Source organism: Paramormyrops kingsleyae, chromosome 3, assembly GCF_048594095.1.
Source record: "Paramormyrops kingsleyae isolate MSU_618 chromosome 3, PKINGS_0.4, whole genome shotgun sequence".
NCBI lineage: Eukaryota > Metazoa > Chordata > Actinopteri > Osteoglossiformes > Mormyridae > Paramormyrops > Paramormyrops kingsleyae.
The window spans coordinates 24319809-24341171 of record NC_132799.1 but is presented as its reverse complement, the minus strand read 5'-3'; the positions used below and the strand labels follow the sequence as shown (position 1 = coordinate 24341171).

The 21363-nt window shown below is 48.2% G+C and overlaps 2 protein-coding genes across 4 annotated transcripts in view; one reads left to right on the top strand and one right to left on the bottom strand.

Moving 5' to 3' along the window:
* The window catches only part of LOC111846167 (IQ motif and SEC7 domain-containing protein 3-like), a 60794-nt gene extending 58108 nt beyond the window's left edge, over positions 1–2686 (bottom strand). For both annotated transcript variants that reach the window (XM_023816111.2, XM_023816112.2), the window contains exon 1: positions 1997–2686. In XM_023816111.2, coding sequence (XP_023671879.2) covers positions 1997–2514 — 518 coding nt within the window. In that variant the 5' untranslated portion in view covers positions 2515–2686. The remainder of the gene's footprint in view (positions 1–1996) is intronic.
* Positions 2687–4320: 1634 nt separating this feature from the next.
* Positions 4321–21216, top strand: wash1 (WAS protein family homolog 1). Of its 2 annotated transcripts, none has more exons than XM_023816101.2 (11): positions 4321–4443; positions 8779–8919; positions 12627–12738; positions 12836–12982; positions 16983–17119; positions 17227–17362; positions 17939–18146; positions 18429–18611; positions 18719–18874; positions 18963–19031; positions 19707–21216. In XM_023816101.2, exons 1-11 carry the CDS (start codon positions 4436–4438, stop codon positions 19850–19852), a joined length of 1443 nt encoding a protein of 480 aa, XP_023671869.1. In that variant the 5' UTR covers positions 4321–4435; the 3' UTR covers positions 19853–21216. The 2 variants fall into 2 exon arrangements, with proteins under 2 accessions (XP_023671869.1, XP_023671868.1); XM_023816100.2 differs by having other exon boundaries at positions 18716–18874.
* Positions 21217–21363: the final 147 nt, after the last annotated feature.

Sequence of the window (21363 nt, the reverse complement as noted above, 5' to 3'; positions counted from 1 at the left end):
AGAAAAAAAAAAGTAGGATTTATGGCCCTGGAGAAAATCAGTAGATGGTAAACAGAATACAGGCCGTCTCTATGCTCCGACTCTCGATAGTAATCAATGAGGTGTCAGAAACAGCCTCCGAGCCGTTATGATGTCCACAGAGAGCAGTCGGGAGTCTAGGGTGACAGAGATTTCTCCTAATGTACGGCGGATAGTTCAAAAGGAGCGTCTAATGAGGTATCTCTCTCCCGTTAAACCGTTTACTGTGGCGACCCTCAAAAAGCCAGAAAGGAAACAGGAACACATCTGAAGTGAGAAGCCTGGACAAGCGAACGGAACCGTGCTGTAACGGACATGTGACGCTTATGATGTGGCCCCTATAGTCATCTTTCTCAGCAAAGTTGATATTCAACTATTTAACCATCTTATACTGCTGTAATACCCATCTGCCACAAATGACTGAGCCATACCATCCAGTATGAGGTATTAATCGGTTTCTGTTGATTTATCTGAAACATAACTTCTCTAATTGATTATATGTAAGCTAGCTTCACTGACCACGCCCCCATAAGCTCCTTAGTCCCTCCTCCGTCTCACACACGTGAGATCGTGATCTCACCTTTTTGAACTAAACAATTCTGACTTTATTTTCCCCTGGACAATCTTATCCTGCCCATTGCGGTGCTCTTTAATGCCCTGTTTTCAATAAACTTTAACTTGTTCAGTTAACACCCCAGACCGCTGTGTGCCCCCTTTTATATTGCGGTGTAAACCGAGCCGCCAGTAACACAGCGCTGTTAGCGGGGGCTGATCGAAAACTTTTATACGGACAGAATGTTTCACGAGCGTAGTACGGTGATTAACAAGCACCTTTTCAGGTTAGACAAGTATGTTGTAGTAATAATAATAATAATAATAGCAGTAGAAGTCGTCATCAGCATCGTCATCATCAGTGTGATTATCTTATCACGGCTACCGTCATCATAATAGTCATGTACGAATGCTTAAATAAGGAGCGATAATCCGCCTACCAAAAACACCTTTTAAGGTGTTATTTCATCCCTGTGAAGTTTCTTCGGTCACCGATCTCTGATGCTTTATACTTCATACTTAAAGCGAAAAAAGTAGCGGGAATTCATTAATGGTAGTTACTGGAATCACTTATTAATAGCCCACAACAGAGTAACACGTTACATGCTTACATGAAATGACGAACCTAGTTCATTTATTGCGATTTTCTTTTGTAATTTCTCTGTAATGTATCATTGTAATTATTTACTTTTAATCAACATGCATGAAAATATTTTATTTTTTTCTTGTTCACTGACATTAATTAGATTTCGTCATATCGCAATTTTACTTTGGGCCTACTTTTATTGTGATGAATGAAATATCTTAATAATACTGGTAAAACAAAAACAAACACACCGTGCCTCATAATCAGTGTAGTTTAGGCTGAAATGTGGTTCATGGTGTTGTTTTCTGAAGTGTTTAGAGAGCGGAAAGGATTTGACTAAAAATAATACTAGCCTCTTTTAATTTTAAGCGGGATAAGGCAAGAACCAGTCGTCCTTTAAATTCCCCATATCCTTCTGCCAAGACCCCCTCCCGTTGTCCCATCCTATAGGGCTTCTGCGGTCTCGGTAACCTCGATTAGGGGAGAAATACAATGAAAATATTAAGCTAAATATCGGAAGCAATACTCCTGCTCTATCCAATAGCGCTTCTATAGTGCTTTAATAAGTGTTACGTTTGTCAAATGCACGTGATGATCCCCAGATGAAATACTGTACTTAAGTTTTTAATTAAAACGTACCAACAATACAAATTATCCCAGCTTTTCTGTAATGTTTTGTTATTGGCGACTATGCACCGTCTGCATTTCCCTTTTGGTTGTATAATTATATTTTGTGTATAATTATAACTAATTTCCTTAAGTAGTTTAAAACGACCCGAGTGTAAAGACATTCATTATAACTTATACGCGTCCATATAATCGTAAGGTCTCCAGACTCACTCTGCCTTTCCAGCGAGTCCCACCGTCCTGCAGAGCGATGAAGGTAACTGGGAGACCAAGGACCTGCAACAAGGGCTTTTCTTAAAGTCCTCCACGGACTGGGGGCTGGACCGCTCGGCTTGTGGGGACGTCGGTAGGAGCTGGAGCTGCTGCTGCTGCTGCTGGTGAGCCGGCGGAGGTGGATGCTGCGTCCCTGTGAGCAGAGGAGTTTGCTGCTGCGTAGGCTGGCCGTGGCCGGTAGCGGTGCCGGCTTTATTCGCAGGATGACGATGCAGCGGGACGGGAGGCTGCGGGCTGCTGCTCGGCGGCGAAGCGTGTTGGTGCTGATGGTGATACTGAGGCGGTTTCAGCGGCTCCTTTAGCTGGTGGTTTTCGCCGATCAGTTCCTCCACCTTCCGCTCTAGTTCGTCAATCCGCTGTCTTTGCGTCTGAATCAGACTTTGCTGGTTCTGTACAATGGTGGTTAGCTCTTTCAAATAGAGCACGGCTTTCATGGGATTATCTAACAGATTCTCCATATCTGTTATTCTTTATTTTGCAAGCTCCAGATTCAGGTATGTGCTTGCAAGGACTTGTCTCCTAAGGGCACGCTGGAGATCCTTTCGTCTCCTACTTGACAGCGCTGTGCGCGGAGGCGCCGGCGTAACCTGTCCCCCTACTGTATACTCCAGAAAAATGCAGGATATGGTCCTGATGCTGGAGTGTGGAATGGAGGAGGAGTCAGAGTGAAGGGATGCTATGAGCAGCGACAGCGAAGCGAGGAGTGTTAGCATAAAGACCTTAACCCTTTCAAGCCCATTATGCATACAAACATAGTAATAATAATAATAATAATAATAATAATAAGAAGAAGAAGAAGAAGAAGAAGAATCACCATTATATTCATCATCTATCATCAAACATAAACATTTACGGTTGATGGTGAAATGATTAATTCGCAAATAATATGATTCGCAAATTCGCGAGTTTAAGTGATCATTAATGATCACTTAAACTCGCGAAATAACCAAAATAGTTATTTTGGTGTTTCCACGTTTTACTAAAATCCTCCTTCAGGAGTCTATACGTTGGATCGATCCACTGTTCATAATATGTATGCTGTGCTGACAATATTGGATACAGGTTTATAGACCTGAGCATATAGTGTATGTGACTACAGAATTAGAAATTTACACATCAGTGCATAACATCACATTACATATATTATGTTCTGTATTCCAGCTTTGGGTAAATATTTTACCATAATCATCATGAGCACTGAACACAATGTTAACACAAAATATTATACAGAGGATCTTAATCTGTTAAGTAGGACAATTTGAATTACTTGAATTACAATTCATCAGCTCACAGACTTAGGATAAAGGAGCAGAGTCAGGCAGAAAGTAACATATCCGTTAGATCTTTTAGACGTGAATCAGACTTCTGTGATTTCTGAGACAAACATATGGACCAACAGGCATTTTAAAAATATTTGGCAGGAGCTTGAGTAACAACATTCTGAAGACTCCACAGCGGTGCTCCAGTAACTGCAGCGGAAAATATCCACGGATTTTCTGTCTGCATCCAAATTTCCTGTAACCCCAAAAGATTGTGTTGACCACATCCATGTTTTCTTAACGCAAACTTCAGTGAAAACTGCACCATGGCCCCTAAACTAGTCTGACTCATTTTTCCTCACACCGATGAAAACAAATCATTCTCACCAATGACGGTCACCACAGGTGGTTGTGACAAGGCATGGTATGAGGACACATGGTAAAGCCAGGAGATTTTGGGCAGTTTTCTAAAGTAACATATATTATTCAATTAAACAACAACTACATTTAAAGGGCAGAAAATTAATGAACATGCGCCTAGGTTGACTGCTTTTCTTCCTCATTATACTCATTTGGTTAGGTAAACATTTTTCTCAGAATTTTATTATGTTTATTATGTAAACATAATAAACCCTAAAAGCGCTAATGTTGTTAACATTAGGCTACAAAATATTCCATGCAATGAAACCGAGTTTCAGAGGTAGTCAATGGCAAAATTTCAGTTAGTCACAAATTTACACACAAAACCTGGGGGCGATGTGCCTTAATTCCACCTATTCCATTTTCTCAAAATGTAGGCGTCTACTAAAAAATGTGCAAAATACAAAATTGAAGTGCTGTCAGTAACAAAATAAAGATATAACAGTAACTGCACAGCACGCTTGCGCTCGGCTTAAATGAGTTTTTAATACATTTAGTACTTTATTGTGATAAATAACCAGCGGAGGACTAGTGAACCTCCTCACACTATGAAGTTCTACCAGCAGATCGGTACAACCGCTCTTCTACACGCACTGAGATGACGGCCACGCGCCGTGACGTAGGCGGAAGTACTGCGAACGCGCTCGGACTGCGAGAGGAGCTGTTGTTAATGTCGGGCTGTCTGGTAGGGATTCGTTAAATGGGCAGGTAAGCAGATGTTCTGTGTTTTATATGGATTCTGTTTTTGCTAATTAACTGTACAGGCTACAGAGGTCGAGGCCAGTCGGATACTAGTTGAAAGTGACGAGGCCAGGAAGCACCGGTGCTGGGGTCTTTTAGCAAGTACTCCCGCGGGCGTAAATGTCATTACCAATATTATAAGCTCAAAATAGTTATTTTGGTATTCAAGTGCCATTTGGTGTAATGTGTTCCTCTCAGTAAGGTGTTCAATAACAAAAAAAAACATAAATTTCGTTTACTTTCGGTATGTATCTGTTTTTTTGTATTGGACATTTCCGGCAACATCAGCGGGTTAAGCGGTTTCTTATAGCTGCGGCACGCAAGACTGTGATTTCACTGCCTTGTTTTGCGAGAAATAGGTATAAACGACCGACTAGCGCGACTCAATATCGTGAGCTTTCCGGGGGGGTCATGTGACTAGGACCCTCTAGAAAGTCATGTGACCGAATACTGGCGTTGTTGGTATTTCGAACGCTGCGTACAGGGAACTCTGTATTCCACTTGTTTACAACAGGTGGTAATCAAAGCAAGTACAAAATAGGGGCGGTGGTTACTGGACAAATAGTCTTACCCAGAGTGACAAATGACTAAAACTTATAGTTCATAATTAATTTTACACTGGTCTTGCATAGTGGCCAACCACCAGAAGGGTCATGGGTTCGATTTACGGCCGCTGTTCGGTGTGTGAAGTTTGCTTATTGTCCCTGTGTTTACGTGGACTTGAGTACTCTGGGTTTACTCCCATAATCTAAAAACCTGTGGTTAGGTCAGCTGGCCTCTGAATTGTGTGGGACAATTTGTGTGATCGAATGCACAGCCTGAAATGGGTTGGAATCCCATCCAGGGTGTTCCGCTGCCTTGTGCCCATACTACCTGGGGTAGGCTGCAGCCCCACCCCCACCCCCTTCTGCGAACCTGCTCTGATTTCAGCCTGTGATTAATCCATGATTAAAAATTCCCATCCCTACCATGCATTTTGTTCTCTGCCATCTGCTCCCACGGGGTGAATGTCAGCCATGCTTTCTACTGCATAGATGGATGTAAAATTAATATGCCTACATGGCTTCAGAAGGTAACTGAATAAGTCAAATGTCCCACATAGGGCAAAAAAAAAAATGTTATCTAAATGACTAATACGGATGGACTGTATAGTAGCCCTCCTGTTTTTCAGTGATATTTGCTTAAGTATAGAATGTTTTATTTTTATTTGGCAATAACATTTACATAATCAGTAGAATAGGACAGTGACACTTTACTCATCCATGTGGGAAAATTCTGTTTTCGACTTTTCCGTCTTGCTCTCCATGAGACACTGCTTTTTTTGAGTTATTGGTATTGGGACTGGCGGAGATCGTGGAGACAGAAGACCCAAATGTATAGTGTCGTCTAAGTTATCCTAATGCCTGGGGGTGATTTAGTGATGAACACACTGTGACTTGACAAATTAGCCTACGCTTATCCTGGTAATCGCCAAGGCATCCCGTGGGGGCTTTTGGCAGGGCTAGCATCAGAAGCCAGCTGTGGAATGTGCAGCGTACCTATGCAGTGAGGTCTGGGACAGGCACTGAGCCATGTTCTGTTATTTATTTGTGAATGCCATCACTCCCCATGCAATGCCAGTCACCATCACAGCCCTGTGATGTTGTTAGATGTGTAATTAAATGACAACAATGAATAATTCATGCAGTGGGACTCTGTTCTTGTGCTGAGGTGGATTAAGCAACATTTGCTTAGCAAAGCAAGGGGCCGTTGTGTGATTAACGGCATAGTACTGCAGCCTTGCCACAAACCCACCAGCCAGGTTTTCAAACCATGCCAAGGCCTGGCCAGTCTCACAGCTGGAGTACACAAGCAGTTCTTTCTCTTACGCTAGACAAGGTAATCATTATAAAATGCCAGCCTTTAGCCGCCGAGCTGTGTGCAGTAGCTGTACCTGGGTTCTGATATGCGGCAGAATACACTGCAGTGTTTAGCTTCGTTGGAATTTATTTGCCTGGCAAATGTGTGTACTGTCCTTAATATTACAGTAGTGCGCTTTGCTTTTTTGTCATGCAATGAATCACCATTGGAGGTACTGCTCAGCAATACAACAGCCCACCATCTTCATCAAGCAGCTTTGTGATCCAATAAATTTTTTCTACCCTAAAGTATTTAGCAAATCCTTCCGGGATCTCACCTGCAGTGGTTAAGAAATCCACTTTTCTGTTTATAATAATAATAATAATAATAATATAATAAATGAAATGTGTGTTTATTTTACGGAACAGTTTACCAAATGGAAGAGAAACATTTTCAAAAACTTGGAGCTGATTATTGCTTCTAATTCTTATGCCCCCCTCCCCTCATTTGTTGTGGTTTTGCTCATGTCCTGAAATTAGTGCGCGGATGGGAAAGCTGCACACTTTCGTTAGTAGTTCCTGTACAGAGTAACTTACGGAAGCCCGTTTCCACCCTCTGGAGCAGAAAAAAACACATTTATCTCAGAATTCTGATTTACTAAGTTGAAATTCTGACTTTCATTTTTATCCAGTCAGGCAGCATCACCTCCTTTGCAGGATGATATTTAAGAAGATATCCCAAACACATTATTCACAATGTTATCTGCTGGCAGGTTATTTTGGATTTCATGTTGGCTCACTGCATTTTAGCAGTAAAACAGGATGGCACTGGTACTGCCTTCACATGCTCGGTGTGAGTTATTCAGTTATTCGTGCGATGCCAGTGTGTTTATCCAGGACTTGTAGCTTGAAAGATAAACGTGCCTGTATCACAGCTGATTGGGTGAAAGATAGACATGCCTTTATCACAGCTGATTGAGTGAAAGATAAACGTGCCTGTATCACAGCTGATTGGGTGAAAGATACGTTTTATTGCCCCTCTTTGTTTCAATCCTGGTTAACGTTTACAAAATCATTATCCTCTCAAGTTTCGATGTAGGCTACCATTCACACAGACAACTGTAAATATGAAAATCCTGACAGAGCAGACGGCCGCTGCAGCCTCCGCTCCTTCCGAGATAAATGTGTGTGGTTTTTTTCTCCTCCAGATGGCGGAAACGGGCTTCCATAGTAACTTTGCTATGCTGGTTCACAGGGATGCAGTGTTTGAAAGTGTTTGAATTTGGTACGTAGATCCATTTTAGGTGGACGGTTCATGAACTCCGGTTTAATCGTGATGCGTACTGTCATGCCCACAAATAGGTCGTTTGCTACACAGAAGGCAAGGGAAGTGTCCTTCGCATCATTCTTTCTCCCTATGTAATTTTGAAGAATTTTCATGCCAAATGTTTGCAAGAGGAGACTTTTTGCATTTTATAGAATTTCTACATTTTATCTTGCCAGGCCCAGCAGGGTGGCATGGCATTTTTGTGGTCCTCTTTGTCTTTCATGCAAACTCCCTCATTACCCCCTGCTCTTGCCCATTCAGCATTGGGTTGATGGATGTATTAAGAAACCCTGACAGCACCTCATATTTCATATATTCATATTTATACAGGGAGTTAATATGTATGTCTCATAAATGTTGGTGTAGAACAGCAAACCAGTCGGGGAGGAGCTTGCATTTTCATAAAGGCAAACTGAGCATTTTTACATCTTGTGATCAAAAAATTGTTCAAAATACTTTGTATATTTTTAAATGGTTTCTGTGTATTTTTCAATCTGTTAGTGACTGATGCATTTAATTTCTTGTTTTAGCCAGATGAAGGTAATTGCCTGTGATTCCCGCATAACACTGAATCCCACGGCTGTCATTTGCAGCTTAAGCAAATCAGGTTAAAAGCTAATAGTGGACGTTGTCCAGCGTAGATGCCAGTCTGCCCAGTGAACTAGTGCAGCAGACGGCTGGACCTTCTTGTTTTGTAGCAGCTAGCATTTGTACTGTTGTCAGTCTCCCTGGGGCCCCGACACCCTGAGTGGAATCTCTTTGTTTGGTGCCGTGTCCCTGCTGTCAGTGCCTCCTTAGCTCACTGCGCTCTTCAGCATGACTAACCCACTAAATGAGCTGCTTTTAATTGGTGGACAGGATTCAGAACAGCAAATGTCCAGTGAATTCAGAATTGACCACAAGCCATTTAAATGAATTGAAATGCTTGGTAAAAGCATCTTGGCGACTGATGAATTTCTTGTGGGAGACCAGTTAACCCAGCCATTAACAGAAAGGTGTAATTAACATAATAACATGCATAGCATATAAGTGTTGTAGCAGAAATTCCATTTGTAAAGCTGCTAATCATGGTCATTTTGTTACCCAGCCTCAGTAACTGGCCGTGTGTGCATTACTGATGTGTCTGACGCCCCCTAGGATGACCCAGAAGCATTACCTGGAGGGCCAGGTGTACTCTGTGCCCCTCATCCAGCCAGACCTGCGGCGTGAGGAGGCCATTCACCAGATCGCCGATGCCTTGCAGTACCTGGAGAAAATCTCAACTGACATCTTCAGCAGGTATGCTGGCATCCGTTGGGGAACCCGTAACCCTGACCCTCCATCGTCCCCGGCAGGGCCGTCCTGGCATCCGTAGGGGGACCCGTAACCCTCCATCGTCACCGGCAGGGTCGTCCTGGCATCCGTAGGGGAACCCGTAACCCTGACCCTCCATCGTCACCGGCAGGGCCGTCCTGACATCCGTAGGGGAACCCGTAACCCTGACCCTCCATCGTCACCGGCAGGGCCGTCCTGACATCCGTAGGGGAACCCGTAACCCTGACCCTCCATCGTCCCCGGCAGGGCCGTCCTGGCATCCGTAGGGGAACCCGTAACCCTGACCCTCCATCGTCACCGGCAGGGCCGTCCTGACATCCGTAGGGGAACCCGTAACCCTGACCCTCCATCGTCCCCGGCAGGGCCGTCCTGGCATCCGTAAGGGAACCCGTAACCCTGACCCTCCATCGTCACCGGCAGGGCCGTCCTGACATCCGTAGGGGAACCCGTAACCCTGACCCTCCATCGTCACCGGCAGGGCCGTCCTGGCATCCGTAGGGGAACCCGTAACCCTGACCCTCCATCGTCACCGGCAGGGCCGTCCTGACATCCGTAGGGGAACCCGTAACCCTGACCCTCCATCGTCCCCGGCAGGGCCGTCCTGACATCCGTAGGGGAACCCGTAACCCTGACCCTCCATCGTCCCCGGCAGGGCCGTCCTGGCATCCGTAGGGGAACCCGTAACCCTGACCCTCCATCGTCCCCGGCAGGGCCGTCCTGGCATCCGTAGGGGAACCCGTAACCCTGACCCTCCATCGTCACCGGCAGGGCCGTCCTGACATCCGTAGGGGAACCCGTAACCCTGACCCTCCATCGTCACCGGCAGGGCCGTCCTGACATCCGTAGGGGAACCCGTAACCCTGACCCTCCATCGTCCCCGGCAGGGCCGTCCTGGCATCCGTAAGGGAACCCGTAACCCTGACCCTCCATCGTCACCGGCAGGGTCGTCCTGGCATCCGTAGGGGAACCCGTAACCCTGACCCTCCATCGTCCCCGGCAGGGCCGTCCTGCATGTGAAAGTAATGGTGATCCTGATCGAAGGCCTTGACTTATTTCCCCTTCTCATCTTTGAGGAAATTATGAAAACTCAATCTATCCTACCTTGTGGTCTTCATAATTGGGAAGCATACAATACAAAACAGATGTTTGGATGAATGAATTTTGGATAATATGCCATGACATTTTTGGATCTAGATGTAAATGACCTTCTGGGGCTAGTTACTGTCCACATGGGAGGTAGTTTCCAGGTTCACTTGGCAGTCCAATGAGTTCTATTGGGGGCAGTTTTTTAAATCCTTGTCCATGTGCTTCTGCACTGCAGACCCCAAACGGGTCTCCCCTAAGTTCTTAAGCAGGCCCCTTCTGTAGGACTGTACCACTAAAGAAAGGGGTCTCCCCTAAGTGCTTAAGCAGGCCCCTTCTGTAGGACTGTACCACTTTGGAAAGGGGTCTCCCCTAAGTGCTTAAGCAGGCCCCTTCTGTAGGACTGTACCACTTTGGAAAGGGGTCTCCCCTAAGTGCTTAAGCAGGCCCCTTCTGTAGGACTGTACCACTTTAGAAAGAGGTCACTGTGGTAAATGGAGGCCAGATCCATTGAACATTTGGTATAAGAGTGGAATAATTTAACCTAAACAGCAAGTGGCTCATCAAGGATTGAAAACAAATTAGGCTTCTGTCAAAAGGGATTTCTTCCACTTTAATGTGCAGTTTTTGCCTTGTTAACTGATTGGCTGATTAATAGTTTTAAAATCTGACTAGGCATAAAAGGTCCTTCATAGAAAGCCAAATTGCAGTTCAAGTTTGGTTCTTAATTTTGTTTCAGGAAATCCCTGTTGTAGTGTTAATCTTCGCATGCTTGTCTTAGACCGTTAATAAGACGTTCCGAATATCTGCCTGCTGAGTTGTCTAGTATCTGGAAGCAGTTTGTAGGCTCCCCTTACGTACTCTGGGAGTAGGTTCAGCTCCCCTTACGTACTCTGGGAGTAGGTTCAGCTCCCCTTACGTACTCTGGGAGTAGGTTCAGCTCCCCTTACGTACTCTGGGAGTAGGTTCAGCTCCCCCTACGTACTCTGGGAGTAGGTTCAGCTCCCCTTACGTACTCTGGGAGTAGGTTCAGCTCCCCCTACGTACTCTGGGAGTAGGTTCAGCTCCCCTTACGTACTCTGGGAGTAGGTTCAGCTCCCCTTACGTACTCTGGGAGTAGGTTCAGCGTCTAATGAAATGTGGATCTCATTTCCCGCTTTGTTCGCAACGAGCCGTTCGCCGGCAGAAGGGCTGCCCTGTTAATGAGTCCAGGGCTGAACGTCACCCGCTCCAACGCCAACATCTGGCATCGCGGAAGCAGAATGGAGCTGTCTTTGAGTCATTGTCAGTGCCTGTTATAATAAATGCATAATGTCCTTATACACCACTGATACTGGGGAAATAGCAGGATTCCTGCCTTTTTCTGTGCTTGGGGGAGTGTATGTATTACAGAGGGTGTGCTAGATGTTGATTAGGGAGCCACCGGAAATAGCGTATGGTCTCCTCATACAGGAGTATGTTTTTGGGCTGGCTTGACATGAACGCGGCTAGTTACCCAGTTGTTACTTATGGTATCCACTGTTCCTTGTCAGTGAAGTTTATAGAATGTGGACCTCTCATTCCGTTAAGGCTAAAGTTATTCCTAAGTTATTCCAGATAGTGGGATAACATTTTTATGGGAATGAATGTGTGCTAAGCTCATGCCAGGAAAAATTCAAAATCACTCTGTACTCTGCATCTGGTTCTGAAACTCCAGGTGGATGGCTGCCCTTGAGGTATCCCATAGCGTTTTCCTCTCCATGCGCTGATCCACGCCTCCCCTGCTCGGCTAGGAGGATCGATAAAGGCTCGAGTGAATCAGGAGCAGGGAGATTGTGCCCATCCGAATGTGCGACCAAGCTTTATAAGCCACCTGTTTGGTTTCCATGACGACAAGCCGAGAAATTGCACCTGTTAGAGAGAAGAATGGCGGGGGGGGGGGGGGGAGTTAAGATGTTTAGAACTGTCATTGTCATTAAGGCAGGTGGCAGCCAGCCGGAGTGTGACAGCAGCTCCAAAGTGCTGTCCTCCTCACACAGGCAACGGAAGGAGAGGAACAGGGGATGCAGAGAAATGCCCAGATGGAGAGAGCTCTGTGAAGATGGACGGAGCTGTAAACTGAGGGCTCCAAAGCCGGTGCTGAGGCTTCGCCCAGGTCTTGACCCTTAATCCAGGGGTTTTCTGGGGGGTCTCAAAGGCACCGTAGGGGCATTGAGCTCTGGATCCCATGTGGATCCCCCACCCCAGCGGCCCTGGCATTACACACGAGTGCTGAGAGCCAATGCCATGGCTCCCTTCAGGCCGCGGAGACAGACGGTCGATCACAAGGTTCTGCTCTAAGGCTTGTAGACCAGCGCGTTTCATGAGGAGAAAACGGGGATGAGTGAGAGGGGAATATGAACGGAGCGGCGTGCACTGTGTGTGAAATATCCCATTAATACACCCTAATGCGTGTTTTGGCGGGATACTGACCCTAAACCAGTCAGCCCCTTTGGGATTTTCCATTTAATTCTGAAGTGTGATAACATATACAACGGTGTCTGTAATCGCCTGCTTTCACCTTCTCTCAGTGTTCAGCAGGTAATCTGACTTCTGATCCAATCCTTAAGGGTGTCCCAAAGCGTCGAGCAGAACCGCTGCCACCTACAGGCCGTCACAGAGCGCATCAAGTTGGCCCAGGCTCGCGTGGACAAGATCAAAGGCAGTAAGAAGGCAACCAAGGTAAGGGGCCAGGCGTCAGCTCGCTGTCCGCACATGCTAACGTAGCACGAGGGCCGGCCCTCCTGTGACCGGAGGCGTGACTGTGCCATCCATGCAGGTGTTTTCCAGTGCCAAGTACCCGGCACCAGAGAAGCTGCAGGAATATTCCTCCATCTTTGTGGATGTCACCGACCCTGCGTCCCAGAAGCGCCCCCGCTACAAGGTCCAGAGCAAGCACCGCCCCCTGGACCAGAAGGCTTTGCAGGTAACCAGGCAAGGCAGGCACACCGACTGTCCTGTCCCAGGAGTCACTCACTACCTAATGTGTGCTAATGTGTACATTTTGACCAATAATGATCTATTTTTGTCAAATATTACTGATAGCGATAATTGGCTAACCTCCGAGCCAATTGTGTTGGCGGTGAAACACTTTTAATAATGAATCATAAACATGTCACAGGCTGTATGAAACCACCTCGCGGGCTGGTGTTTTGAGACCACTTCTAAGTGCTGACTGAGCCGACAGAATCACTCATCCTCCATTACAGAAAATGGCTGATGGTCCAGTGCAATCATCTACATTACTTCAGGAGATGTTAGCTCTGCCGCAGCTAACTTTGAATATTGGCTGAACTAACAGCTGCCAGTAACAACCAAGATTGACACATCAGACCGATGCCTTGATTTATAACAAATATTGGCTGATACTGATATGTTTACTTATATTCCTGCATTTTTGATGTTTCCTTTTATTATTCTGTTTCTTGTGACAGAAAACTATTTATGGACACATAGGTCAAAACCAGGTGTTACCTAAGAGACTTTTCCTTGTAATGAAGTCTCATTAGTCCTACCTGTTTTGAGGACGCTGGCTGTGTTTGAAGCTGTCGTTCATTCATCCTTCCCTTTATGCCTCCAGTCCTGTCTCTCACCATGCAGCCCATCAGCTGTCCTGCAGGCTCTGGGAATGCCTTGTTTGATTACTTCCTGCATCAGTGGCCTCGGGAGTGGATTAAGGGCCAGTTTTTTCTGTTTATAAATGTTGTACTTATGATTTATTTAGTGAAGCAAGCAGAGTGTCCTTTGGGAGAGACGGTGCCCTGGTACATGTTGGCTGCCAGCCGGCCGCCTCTGTTCTGAGGTGTCTTCGCAGGGAGGGATAAATGTTTAATGGTATGTTGATAGCCCACCACTAGCCTGGAGTGGGCTCAGCTTTATAGCTGGAGTACACAGAATGTTCCTTAAAGGGAAACTTTAGCGTTACAGCCCCAGCCACAAAAGCATATCCAAATTGAAGTACGCTGTCACAATTAAGTGTGGGGCAGCTTGTGTGCTCCAAGTCACCGTCCCCATAGTATGTTGGGCTGTTGTTGTTCTGCTGCCACCTATTGGAGATCGTCAGTGTTACACTGTGATGTACCATTATCAGCCGTAGTATTGCAATCCCCTCCACTCTAGGCAGAAATAACCCGGTACAGTGCCCCATTTGTTATTGTTCCAGTATGAACATGCTGAGCATATATATCGCTTAAGTAGAGTTTTGTGCCAGTGTCTTGCTGTGCAATGTGATCATTTTCCCAGGCATTCTGGCCATCCTCTGTCAGGAGCCTAAATCATAATAAAATAGGACATTACTAAACGAGCCCTGGTTCAGTGCCGAGCTGCTTTGTGCGGCACCCAACACCAAGAACAGTGATGGCTGCAGAGCCTCCTTGTTGCCAGGGAAACCAAGTGCAGGTGCGATAAGTGCGCGTGGCCCTTTGATGAGTACCTGTTACGGGGCTGTTTCCCGTCCTCGACAGCGTGACAAGCTTCCTATACCTTTGCAGCCGGACCAGTCCGCGGGAACACAAGACTTCTGGTACTTGCAGCACAGGGAAGCCCCCCTGTCCGTCTCCGTGGGCGGATGCCCTGACCTGTAGTTACTGCATATAAATGGTCACGTAGACATACGGTAAAGAGATGGGAATTTTTTCCAAAAGACCTGCAAACATTTATGAATAAATTCCTGTCATTGACATTCAAAATATTACTGATTACAGAGGCGTGAAATTCCGCGGTTGGTCTGATGTGAGGAATGTTGTGTTGTGTTGCTTACGGGTTTTTGTGGCTGCACTCATCATATTCGCTTCAGAACTTGTAGCTGCATCACTTCAATTTGTCATGTAGTCCGTATATCAAGATGCCTGCATAATTCTCCCACAGACTGTCAGTTAATGGTACATTTAAGGAATCGAAGTAACAAGCAGCACCAGAAAATAAGGACAACAGGGACTTTAAATATTGCAGAGTAACACTATGATAACGCAGAATAAATAACACAGAAATGATCTGTATTCTTTGTTGGGTCTTTTTCCTTCGTCTGACTGCACGGTCTAGCAGATCTAACACAACCACAGCTTTTCTGCAGTAATTAATGGTAAGAACTTTTGCTGTAAAACACAGCCGTCCTGCCCTCAGACCTCCTGGGCCCCTTTCTTCTTGCTTAATATGGAAGCCCTGTAATCATTACCGACTGCAGCTGGGTAACCGGCACCAGATGGCATCGAGAAACCGCACTTCTGAAAGGTGGGACGTGTATCTTGTCGAGATGTGGATACAGCCCTGCTCTCCTTGCACGTGGGAGAGACTGCTGGCCATTCGCATGCCACAGTTAGTCTTTAGGGTAGTTTACCAAGCGCCTGGTGTCGGCCAGACATAATTAGAACGTCTCTCCTTCAGCTTTGATACAGAGCATCCATATGGGCCTCAGCCGGTAACCGTCAGATGTCAGAGAACAAATGTTCTGCAGTTTGGTTTCTGAGCAACCAGTGGCACGTGGCCACACCGTGTGTTTTTAACTCGAGGCTGTGATGGCATGCCCGCTTTCTTCAGCTAGCAGCAGCCATATCATTTACTCACCCTCCCTGCACGCCGGTAAACGCACGGCAGCGTTGGTCCAGGCTAAGCGGGCGCTCCTCCTCAGAATCTCTGCTCAGGATAACCCAGCATATCTGGCTAAACTGAGGTTCTTGCATTTATGTTTTTCTCTGGGCACATCTAATGACTGATTAGAGATATCCCAGCCGCTGCCTGAGTATAGTGCATCTCCAGCATGTCGGCAATTAACGACGGCCATTCTCCATGTGTCGGGTCGGCGTTGGTCTCCTAGCGTGTTTGCTGAAGGAGTATTCCAGGCTACCTGACTGCGGAGAGCGGCCCGGCTGATGGTCAGGCCTTTGGCCGTCGTGCGTCCGCGTCCTGAGCTGAGAAGCCATCAGCAAACAGCACTGTTCATATGTGGCGGTTTCTGGAAAACTTCTTTCACATTACAGCCCCATGGCCGAACCACACACACTGTCCCTTAGCCCCCTTTAGAAAAACCGCTGTGAAGTAATCTTTTCCGGGAGCGAGATTAATCGGTTGACTTCAGCGTCTTCATTTATTTGTGCTGCATAATGATTTTTTTTCTGGGTAATGTTATGCGCTTAATTTCCCCAGTGATTTAATTTGTGTTTGTCATTTTTGAGGCCTGACTGTGTGTGTCTGTGTGTGCGCACTGTGGGTCCAGGTGCAGATGTTTGCTTTGCTTAATTCATTGCCAGCCGGCTCCATTTTCATAGTACATTTTATAACTGGCTGCTGGACTCCTGCTAACGTATTTTATGTGTCGGCATGATATCGGGCCCCGAGAGCCCAGCGTGAGTCATTCCCCCCCGTCCTGAAAGTGCCGCTGGCCCTCAGTTTGGGTTGTGCCCCCACATCCAGCTTCGTGAGGCTGCGATCGCGGTGGGTCCCTTCAGTGTTTGAGTATCCCTCCTGATCACAGTTGTACTGCTGTCAGCACTACACCCAGGCCTTGAACTTTAAGGGCTGGGATTCGAGCAGGTAACCTTCTGATCAGGGGTGCAGTGTTCTAACTGACTAGCTGATGTCCTGAGCTCACTGGCAGTTGCGTGAAGGCACTTGAAGATCGGTCTGTGGAATGAAGTAATTACACTGTTAATCAGCAAGAAGTGTTACTGCCATTTGTCAGAATGACGTCAACTGGGGAGTGTAGTGCTGGGGACTGCTGGGTACAGCCACAGAGGAAAGAGAGACACCACCAGCTTGGTCACTTTCACTTGTTTTGTGCTGTGTTAGGTTGGAGATGTAGGTGTTTCCTCCCCCATGTCATCCAGAGATGCACTGACCTCATCATTCTGCTGTAACTGTCATTTCTCAAGTCTGATTGACTGACACCTGATCTTTGCGCCTTTCTGCTTGGCTCATACTGTCTCCCACAGGAGAAGTTAATGTACCTCCCCGTGTGCGTCAACACCAAGAAGTCCCTGGAGGACGATGCCGAGGAAGGGTTAGGGAGCCTGCCCAGGAACGTCAACTCTGTCAGCTCTCTGCTGCTCTTCAACACCACCGAGAACCTGTGAGTTTGGTCGCACGCGGACTCCCACTCCACGTCTGCTTGTCTGCGTCGGCGCCGAGGGCCTGAGAGTGAAGTCACAGTGACCATCTGCCTGCACTTCCCGGCAGCTATAAGAAGTACGTGTTCCTGGACCCTCTGGCGGGTGCGGTGACCAAGACGCACACCACCCTGGAGACGGAGAAGGAGGAGAAGCCCTTTGATGCCCCCCTGTCCATGACCAAGAGGGAGCAACTGGAGAAGCAAGTAAGGCAGTACCAGTGTGGAAAGAGCAGCTTCTCCCCTGGTCCAGTGTGTGACTCTCAGCCAGCTTCCTCCCAAAAAACCGAAAGTCTGAATAAAGGCACATTCATTTTCCACCCGATCTCGCCAAGCGGGATAAAGACTTCCGAAATACTGTTGAAATATTGTTTGTTCCAAAGATTATTCTTAAGTGAGCCTGAGGTGATGCTTGTAGCACTTTGAAAATAGCTCAGAACAAGGTGCAGTTAACCTGTGCCTTCCTTTCCCAGAGCACGCATGACAGCACGTTTCTGGCTTTGTCTGTTTCGCGGCCAGTATAAGCTTCTCCATGACGGGATCTCTGACGTATTGAGATGGCGTCAGATTGAAATGTGCCCTTGGGGTTGAAAGTGAAAATGATCCGCGTGGGTTTGATTTCACTGCTGATTTGCGTACTAATTCGGACAGTGCTGGAAAGCCAGCAGGAGCTGCGTCTGAGTCCAGATCTCCACGCTGTTCTGTTCTCGTAAAGATGGCTGACACTGTCTAGGCTCTCCAAGCCTCACTTACTCTTCTGCCGCCGCGTCTCGCCTTCCCCAGACAGCAGAGAGCTACTTCTATGTGCCGGACCTGGGCCAGGTTCCCGAGATCGACGTGCCCTCCTACCTGCCCGACTTGCCGGGCATCGCCGACGACCTCATGTACAGCGCTGACCTGGGCCCGGGATTCGCACCCTCCGTGCCCGCCAGTGCCACCATGCCGGAGCTGCCGTCCTTCAGCGGCAAGCCGGAGACGACAGACGGGCAGGGTGAGCTTGGTGGCCCTCTGCAGCTGGCGGTTAGCGCCCAACTTCGCTGGCTCGACGCGGCTCATTAAAAGCTAATTAGAGCGCAGGGGCAGCCTGTCATGCTAAGAGGACTCTGAGCCCGATCTGCGCGGGCATGGGGGACGCCACCTTTCAGAGCCGCCAGCGGTGGGATCTCCCTGTGTCTGTTCTTTCCAGACTTTGAAGATGATGTCTTTTCTGCAGACCTTCTGTAATCTCCAACTGAGCTTGCTCCTCTCAAACCCTTTCTACTCTTTATTTTAGGGTTGCAGTCAAGAGCTGAAGTGCCGCCCCCGCCCCCTCCTCCGCCCCCACCCCCGCCTCCCGAGAACCCGGTTAGCTCCCCCCCGCCTCCCGGCGCTCCACCTGCCCCTCCTCCGCCCCCGCCCCCTCCAACTGACACACCAAATGCCACCGGTGATGCAGACGTTGGGTCCCAGCCCACGGGTACGAGCACCTTCCGGGCTCTTTGGAGCCACGTCCTCTGTGTGGGTCTTAGGAAAGTGACCTTCAGCTGAGTGTCTTTGGTCTGCCTGGCTGTCCCGCCGCAGCAGTGCTGAAGGGGGCGCCCTCGGAGGTGGTGCAGCCCTCGGACGGTCGGGCCAGTCTGCTGGAGTCCATCCGCAAGGCAGGCGGTATTGGCAAGGCCAAGCTGCGCAACGTCAAGGAGCGGAAGATGGAGAAGAAGAAGCAGAAAGAAAAGGAGCAAGGTGAGCGCCCCCTAGAGGGCCGTGGCTGCCAGCACATGGTGCCACTCACGCGCCTTCTGTTCTGACTGCCCTCCTCTCCCCACCTCAGTGGGAGCGACCACCAGCGGAGGAGACTTCATGTCCGATCTTTTCAACAAGCTGGCCATGCGGAGGAAAGGTGAGCACCCCTCGGAAGGGCTCCTGGGTCAACTTCCCTCCTCCCGCCGGGCCCACAAGCCTGGGCCTCGCCTACAGCCACATCCGCACGGAGCAGCTCATCCATTCCATGTATGGATGACTGTTGATAATGAGAGCAGAGGGGTGATGTGGGATGCCTCGGTGCTGTGACTTGAGAGGGGGACTCTCACCAGAATCTCACCGTCATTTTGAGGGGTTTGACGTTCCAGATGTGATGTTCGTGTCTCTAACTCCACCCGCATTTCAGTTCTAAATTTCATGGAAGCCCACGGCGTAAAACCGTGCCCTCGGCATATTGCCGCTGTTTTAGTCTGATGCCTGCTTCTCTGGCGTGCGAGAGGCTCTGGGCTTTAGCATGACAGCGAGTGGCGGCCTGGGAAACGCGCCAAGCTGATACTCACCCTGGGCCGGGAAGCGAGGTGCTCAGCAAAAATCACTGGGGCTCTTTGGTGCTCGTTCCGACTGGTAAACGAGGTACATGGGCTCCCGCTACCTTAAAAAGCTTGAAGAGTGATTAGATGAAGCGGTCGCCTTTCGGTGGAATTCCGCCTTAAGTAAAGGGTCTGTCGCCATGGCAACACCCATCGCATTTAAAATGGGATGCGACGGCTTGGGTCCGGGCCCGGCACTGACAGCCCTGTCTGCTTCCCGCCAGGTATCTCCGGTAAAGGCCCCACCGGGGACGGGGCAGACGCTGCTGCCAGCTCGGGCAGCGCCTTCGCCCGCATCTCGGACGTCATCCCTCCTCTCCCAGCACCCCAGCAGCCGCCTGCCGATGATGAGGATGACTGGGAGGCGTGACCGTGGATGCCCCGCCTCCTGACGGACCGGCATGGACAGCCATCAACACTACGCGCTCTGACGAGGGTGCAGACTGTTGTCATTGACAGACAAATATAGTGTCCAGGCAGATTAATAATGAAATGACCAAAAAACTCTTAATGACTTTTACTGAACACTGTGTGTCTCCTTCATTGTAAGCTGGGTCCATGCTGTTTGAATTGCATCATTTTAAGTGCTTGAGAAAATGCTGAAATGTTCTGAAGCTGACTAGTCGTCTTTGCACCCCTGCGACAGCGTGTCAGGAAGGAATCTCTCCGTCATGAGTAAGCAGCCTTTTACCCACTAACATTTTACTGTGACACATCTTTTCCACTCGACCATAACATTTTATGTACAAACAGGGTAACAAAATCGCTTTATAGGCCTGTAAAACCAGATCGTTTTTTTAGCAACGTTTGAGCATTAAAGTTTACTTTGCCTGGTCCCAGTCTGAGGGCCAGGCTGTGTGGAACAGAGTGGCCAGTCAGAGTGAATGGTGCCAACTGCAGAGTGAACAGCGCCACCCGGTGCACCACACCACTGTCGCACCCAAAGTGGAAATATTAGCTAGTCGTGGCCTCTTTGCAGGATTAGCACATGGTTAGAAATGCGAATTGGTCACGGAGGAAGGTTCTAGAGTGGCGGTATGATTCTGTCTATTTGTGGCCTTGCTTCTTGCTTGCCCGTAGAGCAGTGGACTTAATGATTCTTGGCAGAAACACTTGAGGAAACAGCACTTCAGAGACACGACGAGCGAGCGTGAGCTCCCAGACGGACAGGTCACTTATCTATGAGCGCGGCACGCGGCGTGCCTGGCCATGATAGTCACTGCAGTTATGTAGGACACACTGATAAACGATCGTCAAAGCACAGCTGAGCATGTGGGAAAGTCAGAGGTGGGGGGGGGGGGGATTGTGCAGCCGTGGAGCGTTTGGGTGCATGAGAGCGCACATCCCGCCGCTGGGAACCCACACGCTGAAGGTCGCAGGCGCGGCATCCCGCCAGAACACCCAACAGCAAGCTCTGCTCCCCCGGAAGTCACACGTCAGCAGAGTTGGGGGAATCCACTGGATCCAGTGGGAGTAACTTATTCGGCGAGAGCTCAGAGGGAGCCTGAATCCTGAAGCAGAAGTTGAAGGGATGTGTAAAAATATGGCTCTGGTGGTGGCTGGGTGCACCATGCACTGGATTAACCCACCCAGTGACTGCCAAGCCATAACTAATGGAGCGCCTATCGCAGCTCTCCATCTTCCGCTCCTCATAGGCATTTCTGTCCAAGCTAATCCTCACTATCATTTGCTGGACACTTACAGATAAGGAGAAATAAACCCAGAGTAAACAGATACAGCTTGTTTGCTTATTTGTAAATCGTATCGGTGCATTTTACACAGTGGGGATGGGAGAAATCAGTGTAGTGGGTGGGAATGTGAGGGTGTCAGTGATTCAGTGTTTCCGCGGCCTTCCCATGATGCCTTGCTGGCCCCATTGGG

Coding starts and splice junctions, on each gene's coding strand:
- wash1 (XM_023816100.2), top strand. Junction 12,739..12,835: donor GCAGTAAGAAGGCAACCAAG/GTAAGGGGCCAG, acceptor CCATCCATGCAG/GTGTTTTCCAGTGCCAAGTA. Junction 18,612..18,715: donor CGTTGGGTCCCAGCCCACGG/GTACGAGCACCT, acceptor GTCCCGCCGCAG/CAGTGCTGAAGGGGGCGCCC.